General features: G+C 35.8%; 1 protein-coding gene and 1 long non-coding RNA gene across 3 annotated transcripts in view; one reads left to right on the forward strand and one right to left on the reverse strand.

The window, feature by feature from the left end:
* The window catches only part of LOC565947 (novel protein containing immunoglobulin domains), a 32,923-nt gene extending 24,446 nt beyond the window's left edge, over positions 1 to 8,477 (reverse strand). For both annotated transcript variants that reach the window (XM_087260227.1, XM_087260226.1), the window contains exon 1: positions 8,433 to 8,477. In XM_087260227.1, the coding sequence (XP_087116353.1) occupies positions 8,433 to 8,463 (31 nt within the window). In that variant the 5' untranslated portion in view covers positions 8,464 to 8,477. The remainder of the gene's footprint in view (positions 1 to 8,432) is intronic.
* On the forward strand, positions 37 to 3,041 carry LOC147842982 (uncharacterized). The gene is made up of 3 exons (XR_015495364.1): positions 37 to 1,615; positions 1,806 to 2,174; positions 2,292 to 3,041. It is a non-coding gene; the product is annotated as an uncharacterized LOC147842982 (long non-coding RNA).
* Positions 8,478 to 9,578: the final 1,101 nt, after the last annotated feature.

Here is a 9,578-nt window from a genome sequence, read left to right on the forward strand (position 1 = left end):
ATGGAGCGTGTCAGCTGACAGTCACGCACCGCTACATGACTGTTTTGAGTATTGCATATGAAGGGGAGACGGCACCTGTAATGAAAAGAAAAGGGAATCGCAACATTTTTATATTTATTTCAAAGTGTTTTTATGCTTAAACAAAGCGAAGGCACAGAACAGACTCATATTTAGGAGCAAGGGGCACCCCTGGTGGTTCGGCGGTATGAGTTGCGTATAGGGAGGATCGCTTCTTTTGTGTTTGTTTGCCACTCTTCAGAGAAAGACTGAAATTACGGGAGAAATACTGGAAAATATATTTACGGGATGATAGCGGAACTGTAAAATAGGGGAGTTTTGAAAGGTATGTATATGTAGATACAAAAAAACAAACAAACAAACAAAAAAAAAAAAACTTTTACTTTGAATCTATTTCCAACCCCCACCCTCATGATTCACACCCTGTAATTTGTCCATAACTATGAATCAAGGTGAAGTGAGTGATTCTTAGTTTGACTTTTCGGTGATCGTCTACTTAATATTTGCAGTCTGTATATTCAGAACACAACAAATCTGAAGGTAAAAAATACGTCAAAAAAATCAGCCTTGAAAAAGTCACTTGTCTTAAATTTCAGATGTTCAACAATCAAGTTATGAAACGCAAATTCAAATTAAGAAATTCAAAAAAAAAAAAAAAAAAATTAACGGCATATAAAAATTCAGATTAGTTACATTACAATAGTCATTCATTCAAATCAACACAATTCAAATTCAGATTGTTTTGGCATCTTATTAGCTCCATAGACCTGTAAGTTCTTGAATGTGCTTGTGAGATCACTTGTGTTGTTGACGCACTTGTCACCTGCAGTGCTCATATAAACTAGGTGTGAAGACGTCTATGAAATGCAAACTAACTCTTCATCGCTATTTATTAAAACAGTTTAAGAATTACCATGCGAGCAAAATTCTGACCAGAATATTTCACAAAACATTATAAAAGCCATCAGTGTGTGTCTGTCTTTCTCACACAACTTTAAGATAATAATGATAACATAAAGCAGGCAGACATTAGGCTCATTTGAGGTGCGCCCTGACTGCAATGTAGATAAGAGCAGACGGCTGCAGTATGAGGAGGCCTCAAAAAATACATCAGAAGTAGGACACTTCCCCAATCTCGCTGTTTTTGGAAACGTCATCAGTGGTGAAGTTTGCGTTCACATTTTTTATAGCAGATGAATGAGGTCATGAAAAAAATACTCTGGTGATTTATAGTAAATATTATGGTGTTTTTGAACATTTTTTATTGTTGTGATACCAGAGCAACAGTAGAATTTAAATAGGCTATTTTATAATATGCTTCAAAAACACTATAGTATTCCTATGAATTACTGTAGTATTTTTAATGTGGGAGTGGATGCAATTGAAATATCACTGTTTTTACAAAAAGATGTTCACAATCACAGAAAATGAACAGCTCATTACTTAAAAGGGTGTATTTTTAAATATAAATCTGTATATTCAGCAGTGGTAAATGTTAAAAGAATGACAAAATAAACAGCTTATACAGCAAGAAAGCTTTTAAAATATCTCATTTGTCTACATTATAAATAAAGTAGCTATAGCAAGATGCTTTTGAGTGACAAGTCATGACAAATGTTTGTTTGTTTGTTTGTTTGTTTGTTTGTTTTGCTAGAAATGTCCTTAGAATTGGGATTTTATTGAACAAGTGCTCCATTTCTATAGTAATTTCAGACTTTCTGTAGAGTGCATTAGAAGGTATAAAGGGAAATACAACTGAAGACAATAGTATTAGCCCTCTTGTGAAGTTTAAAGAAAAAGGTATTGCAACAAATATGAAGAAGTGTTGATTTTGTTTTCAACTAAACTAATTTCTACTAATTAAATTCTCTAGTCTTTGCCATGAGGACAATATTATATTATATATGTTACATAATATTTTACTAGTTTTTGCAAGATACTAGTGTTCAGCCTAAAGTGCAATTTAAAGAGTTAACTATAGATTAATAATGTGAGGAAAGCCATTGGACAACAGGGGTTTGTTCTGCAGACATAAAAACAACAACTCTTAAGGGGCTTATTATATTGACATGCTTACTAGGCCTATATTACAGCTTTTACTCCAGCCAGACTAAAATAAACAACCTAAGACTTTTTCGAGAATAAAAACTGTGTGTGTGTGTGTGTGTGTGTGTGTGTGTGTGTGTGTGTGTGTATGTGTGTGTATGTGTGTGTCTGTGTGTGTCTGTGTGTCTGTGTGTCTGTGTGTGTGTGTGTGTGTGTATGTGTGTGAGTGTGTGTGTGTGTGTGTGTGTGTGTGTGTGTGTGTGTGTGTGTGTGTGTGTGTGTGTGTGTGTGTGTGTGTGTGTGTGTGTGTGTGTTTTGTTTACTACACCCCTTTCACTACTCATATGAAACCACACAAAGATGAGGCATAATGACAAAGCAGTCAGAATACCTTTGTATGTATGTATATATGTATGTATTGGATTGACTCATTGAGTAACGCTGAAAATAACACATAAAAATTACAATACAAAATTCACACAAACATACAAAAAAGTGAAAATGACAACAGACAGGACTTTAAACTGAGAGAGAAATAAAATACAGCACACATACATCCTAATAATTTATTAGTAACATTTAGTTAAATTAGATAGGTCATGTTGGGCCTGTTTCAGAAAGGAGGTTAAGTGAAAACTCAGAGTATTTTAACCCTGAAATGAGAGAAACTCTGGGTTTTCCGTTTCAAAATGGCAGATTTGTTAAACTGGAGAAAGCAGGGTAAGTCAAGCCTGTTTCTGAAAGAGAGGTAACTTTAACTCAGAGTCAGTTACTGTGGTAACTTACTCTGTGAATCTAACCTGGTCAGGAGCAGGTTTTATTCTCTAAACTCTGAGTTTCTGTCGGTTTCCTGCCCTTTTTTAAAGACAAAGCGGTATTTCTCACCTTAGCCTTACATTTCCACACACCTGTTTTAATGCTCATTTTGGAGATGCGTATAAAAACCATTGATGCAAACGTCATGATGCACATAACTTAAAAAACACGCAGATAACTGAGTAGGATAAACTATTATTCGATAGAAAAGATGTGCATAAACTACGATGGAAACACTTTTACTGAACAAATTACAGTATGTGCATTAAAAAAGTATGTGCATTCATATGATGATGAAAATGTGTGTGAATGGACACACCAGCAGGCTGAGCACACTGTAACACTTCTGAAATGTTGTTTTATTCATTCATTCTAAAAAGCCTGAACCGTTTCAGTATTAATGTTATTATTTTATTAATTACCTCCAGAGCGTCTGGAGCGTGTCAAGAGCGTCTGTTCTCCGCGTCTCATGGATTCAAACGCCACCACGTGTTCATTGTGTTTCAGTATTGTCTTCTGAGGTGCAAGTAGCCTACAGTACATGTATTGAATATAGAAAAGATTGACGCAGCTTCTTCTACCGCAGTAAATTCTGTTTTTACTGTTGATATTTGGCACCAGTTAATCAGGAAGTGATGATTTTGTTCTCTTTGACTCGTTGGGTGGAAACGCTGCTTTATTCACATGTCTTTTATGAGATAATCCAGTTTTGCACATACATTTTATTAATATATTTGGATGAAAACATAGCTATTGCCTACATTACAGTTACACGAAGAACAAAGTCACGTACGAGAATGGCTTGTCCTTTTTTAATAAATAAAGCTTAAACTCACTGACCTTCAACAGGGACAAGTAGATCTCTTAGGATTTTCTAAAAACTATTGTTTAGTTCTGCTTGCATTCTAAGAGCCCTATCATACACCCGGCGCAGTGTGGCGCAAGACGTGGCGCAATAGTCTTTTGCTAGTTTCAGCTTGTCGCAAGAGTGGTTTTGAGGCGTTGCGCTACGCTGTTTAAATAGCAAATGCATTAGCGCTCATTTGTGCGCCCATAGGTGTTCTGTTCTAAAAAGGAAGGCGTTCTGGTGCCTTGCTATTATGAGAAACTAAAATAGATTTTTCATAAGACCAAAACTAACCCGGTCTAAACTCCAGCGCAGAGTTGCGCCTCACTTACACACTGCTTAATACGCACAAGAGAGCAATAGGCAAATATCTTTACATATGAAAAAAAATTAAATATTAAGGATATATATAGGATATATTAAGAATAGATATAGGATATAAATATAAAGGATTAAAATATCACAAAACATATTATTTTCTAGCCGACATAAATATGAAAAACCACTACTTTTATGTCTTCATCTCGGGAGGCTTTTTCAGTTCATTCATAACAATTTGCTTTTGTATAATGTTATTATTATCAGCAGTATTATTTATTATATGCATATTTATATGTGTTTTATTAAAAACAAGCTTAGATTTGCCCACCTGTCAGGATTTAGACCATATGGGGCACAGCATGTGTTTTAGGATATAACTCAGGTTTTTGAGCACATTTTGTTATTATTGTTCATTTATTCGTTTGCTGGAAATTATAACTGAATTTAGAAATAGTTTTGAAACGAATATTTGCGTTTAACAAACAAAAGTAATTATTTATAGACTAATTGATGTCTGTGAGTAAAGGTTTCCCTATCCAAGAGCGAAAGTCAAAGTAGATCCATTATCTCTCATTCCCACGCAGTAGATGCTCTGTTAAACTGTTTTCTGTTAAAAAAAAAAAAAAAACTATTTAAATACTATTTAAAAACTATTTAAATAAAAAATATTTAAATACTCTAAATGTAAATTTACGCATTAACTTAAGCAGCTATGTTTTCCCACGCTAACTGTCTCTGTTTCACTGAAGCAGTGGTGTTTGGTTTTCAAAATATATGGTCATATTTGCTATAACTTTGCATGAGCAGATCAAGTTCAGCTGGAGAAAGAAATGCTGATCTCTTTTTTGGCAAATTGAAATAGTCACTCGTAATATCTGTGCTCCATTGATAATGCCTTTTTATATTCACGGTGTGCGCGCTTAACTCTAAGTTGCTCTACTCAAAGTTGATTGACTCAACTCAGATCAGCTGTTTTGAAACCGAAAACTCAGAGTTTTTAATCTCTCGGTAAATCAACTCAGTTCAAGTTTAAACTCTGAGTTGGTTGAACCTCCTTACTGAAACAGGCCCGTTATGTTTTATAAAGATGTGTTTTGTTTTTGTTTGCGTGTAAATCTAAATAAATATCCATATGTAATGCTCTTTATGACTTTTTTTTTAAGATTATCAACAAAAATACAAAAAAAAAAGGTTTTCAACAAAGCCAGGTATAAACCTTAGTAAAACAAGAGAGAATAGGGTGTAGTTTGTCAGTCTCATCCAATTAGCATTCAGCTGTGTCGACAGCCAGTCATTTCCCATCATGCTTTTGGTGAGCGCAGTTTTTGAAGAGCAAGTGCTGTTGACTGCTCAAGCCGGATGCAACTAAGGCACATTTCTAACCGGCATGCATCTAGCGGTGATCGATTCTCCACAGATTTTGGCCAGCTCAAACGAGCCTATTATTATGGCAAATATCAGCACACACTGGGGGTTGCACCGATTAGTCGACTCGTCAACTTTAAAGAGCCCATATTATACATGAAAAAGGGTCATATTTTGGTTTTAAGGGTCTCCAACAGCAGTCTAATATACATGCAAGCTCAAAAAACACTTTCATGGTCTTATAATCTGCATTTATTTTTACCCAATTATCCCAGCGACTCCTGTATGAATCGTCCAGTGATTCATTTGTTCCCAAACCCCTCCTTAGCGCGAAGCTAATCTGTGCTGATTGGACCGATGACAGTCTGCTGCGATTGGTCGACACTGACTGCTTTCAGCCAGAGACAGAGTGAAATGCCCAGCAGCTAATCAGCAATATAGAAGTAGTCAGAGTGCATACACGCTCGATGGTGTAAGGCGTGGAGTTTAGCTGCCAGTGGATGAATGTAAATACAGACGATGGACTTGAAAATACAGACGATATTTTATTGAGCAAAAATTCCAAGAACTGGCGAGAAGATCTCATAGCTTGTCACATTCTATGGAATCAGATTAGTCTCAAAAGAAATTCACGCAAAAGACACGATTTACACATGCGTAGCCAAATTCACGTGCATGAAATATTTATTTATATTCACAAAAAAATTTCACGTGCACAAAATAAAAATACATTTTCATAAAATACGTTTCACAAATGCAAAACACGATTTGCAAATGTATAAGAGTTTACAAAAAGTTTTGAATGTTTAAAACTTGCGAGTTCATCCTGAATGAGAATGTGCAAATCCTCTTTCACGTACGACTCCCCCTGGATACGTGTGTGTGTATTTTTGAGACTCTCCTGCCAGAGGAAGGGCAACTCGTACCTTTCAGCCAATCAGATGAGAGCAGTTTGAGAAATGAGGTTAGAGAAGTTTAGTTGGTCATCAATCATTTCTTCAAGGCTTTTCACCATTTTGGATGCAGTAATGGTTGTCTTGTCCATCTGGATTGAAAAGTTATGATGTAGAGTCAGGTTGGCAGAAACTACAAGCATTTCCGTTTTCGCGAGGTTCAGCTGAAGATGATGATCTTCTAATAGTGCTGGGCAGATCATGTGGTTTTTGCCCTAAACTACATGGCAGACTTACACAGAAATGTTTGTTCACCAGAATAAACTGTCCTTGCATTATTGAATTAATTTAATTGTTGTTTTTCTTGTCATCCTCAGTGATTCACATCAACTTTGAGTGAAGTTAAAATCGTTAAACAGGTGTCAGCCAGTTAGATTGCGCCATGCAAATACCCTCGAGCAGATGATAGCCAATCACGTTTAGGCAACACTGGAAAAGTAATGTGGTTGGCTGTTGTACTCTGTATCGCATTGCCGCTGACATGTTTTGTGAATGAATCGTGAAATCATCAATCACGCAGCCATATAAAATAACTTGCCATGAATTGGTGTTTGATGTACCGTGAGCTGATGATTAATGAAATACTTTTGCACTAAGTAAATCTGTTATTGTTACAGTTTTAGTTGTAAAAACCATGACCAATGTGCTGACTGCATTTATTTAGCAGTAAAATTAGACCGTGCTAATGTTGCGTTATTAATGATATGAACAGTGTTGATAATGCATTTGTTTACCAATAAATTACTCATTATTTATGTTGCAGTCTTTTTGTTAAGAGCTGTCAATTAGCATGTGTATGGATTTCCTGCGAATAAATCGTAGATTGTGGCGTCGCAAAATATTTGCGTCTTGTGTTTTACTGGTGACGTCACCAGTGACTAGTCGACATCGAGTCCATAAGTCGACTTTCAATATTCTCTCTTCCTAACACACGCACACATGCACTCTTGCACATACACACACTACGTGTTGAAGGAAGTCTAAGCTCAATAGTGTTGTTGACGTATTTGTCACCTCCAGTGCTCAGATAAACTGGGTGTGAAAATGTGCATAAACTGCAAACCAACACTTCATTTACAAATGCATCAATATTTCGGAAATTTATTAAACCAATTTAGAAAAAACAGTGCAGGTAAAGTTTTTGATCAAAGAGAGACAACAGAAATAAATATCTACAAAATAAACGTATCTTACATGTCCTCCATATGTTAATGTGATGAACCACAACTGTGGTTTTTCTGCGAAGAACCTCAAAATAACTCTGTTCATATGCATGCATACAAATACTGATGAGAGCTAATTATAAATAACAGAAACATTATCTGAGAAAGAAGAAGTCAGTTCAGAGAAACACTTTTTTGTGGGTTTACACACACAAACACAGAAATGCTGCTTTACTCAAACCAAATTTGTGCAAATTATAGACCAAACCAATTACTGACTTAAACAAACAAACAAACAAACAAACAAACAAACAAACAAAAACTTAAGCACACAAACAAAAACAAACCCAAAACGTTTTTAAAGAGTTTTCAAGCAGTTTAGAGTGTTTGGTTTTATGTGTCTGATCTGTGAAATTCAGGCATTTTTGGACTGAATGTTTTTTAGGCCGCTTTGAATGTTTGGTTTTCACATAAATACTTAAAATAAGAAAGACTAATATCCTGGGTTGTCGTAAACCAACACTGGGTCACACATGGACAAACCCAACATTGGGTTAATTTTAAAAATTTAATTTAAATTAGAATTGTTTAAACTCAATGGTTGAGTTTGTCCATATTTGACCCAGCATTGGGTTACAGCAACCCAGCATGTTTTAAAAATTTAATTGTATAAAGCAAAAGCAATCAGATGTTGACGTCCAGCGACCTCTATTCTACACTGACAGCACAGACAGATAAATGGCTGATCTCTGAAGCGCTGTATCTGATCAACACTTCACACATCAGCACTGAATCTGACTAATAAACACAAGAACATACAGCACAATCATTCTCTCATCTTCAGCTGAAGGATTAAAACAGTATTAAAGAGCAGAAGAGTGGAGAATCTGATCAAATACTCACAGAGAAGGAGAGGCAGTGCACTGGAGCCCATCCTGACACACTAATGGACTGTTCTAGCAGAGCGCTGGCTGCTCAATCACACACTTCCTGGGTTTAAAACAACAGTTGAAGGAGGAGACAACAATGTAGACCAAACGTAGGCCTAACGCTTCTTCTCAGAGTGATTCTCTAGTTCAGTCAAATACTGCAGTGTTGAGTGTCTGGTAATTAATCTGGTTGGTCATTTTGGCTTTTGCATGGATTGTGGGTCACTCTCTGGTGTCTGATGTGCTCCATTACAGACAACCTAGTTTTTATGATTATGTGATCGCTGAATCCAACGCGATTTCAACACAGTCACATTTTTGAAGTGCTTCATTTCAAATCTTAATATAAAATGTAAAGAATGTGAAGTAAGTGTGAATGTCGACTCCTGTTCACATGTACGTGCATGACGTGAGTTTGTGAGATCAGTGTGTCTGAATGATTTATGGGTAACACTTAAGGCTCCGTTAGTTAATGTTAATATATTTACTAATATGAGCAAACAATGAGCAACACAATTATTACACTGTTTATACATTAAAAGCTATATTTACCAAGCCAGCTTGGATTTATTAATGCTTTAGTAAATGTTGAATTATGATGCTGGATTTATTTATGTTAGTAAATAATTGAACTAGCATCAACTAACGGAGCTTTATTGTAAATTGTGACTGATTTATGTTTGATGCACATGAACACATGTAGAAAGTAAATGTAAGTGACATACAGCGGGTCTGCATACTGCTGTGAATTCTTTGTTTTGAGGTTTGTGAAAGGAAAGACACAGAGTGTGTGGTCAAACTCACAGCAGAAGTTTAACCACAACTATGAGCTCAACTCTTTATTTTAGGCCTCGTAATCACTAATATCATTTTTTCCTATTGCAGGCTGTTTGTTTCATCCCTTTCTTGCCTTTTGTGTTGTGTTAAAGTATGAATAATATCAGGCAGTGGCAGCAGCTCATAGAGTCAGGCATAAGAAGGAAAACTGTTTAAAATAATTTCAGCAGTTAAACATGAGATGGTTGATTAAAAATAGATCTCAGGTATCAGGTCAGTCATTTTTAAGTCAAAACTTCAGTGGTTCAGCTTATAAACTTTTTATGAGTCATTTGACAAAAAG

Source organism: Danio rerio, chromosome 7 (genome assembly GCF_052040795.2).
Source record: "Danio rerio strain M-AB ecotype USA chromosome 7, GRCz13ab, whole genome shotgun sequence".
NCBI classification, from domain to species: Eukaryota; Metazoa; Chordata; class Actinopteri; order Cypriniformes; family Danionidae; genus Danio; species Danio rerio.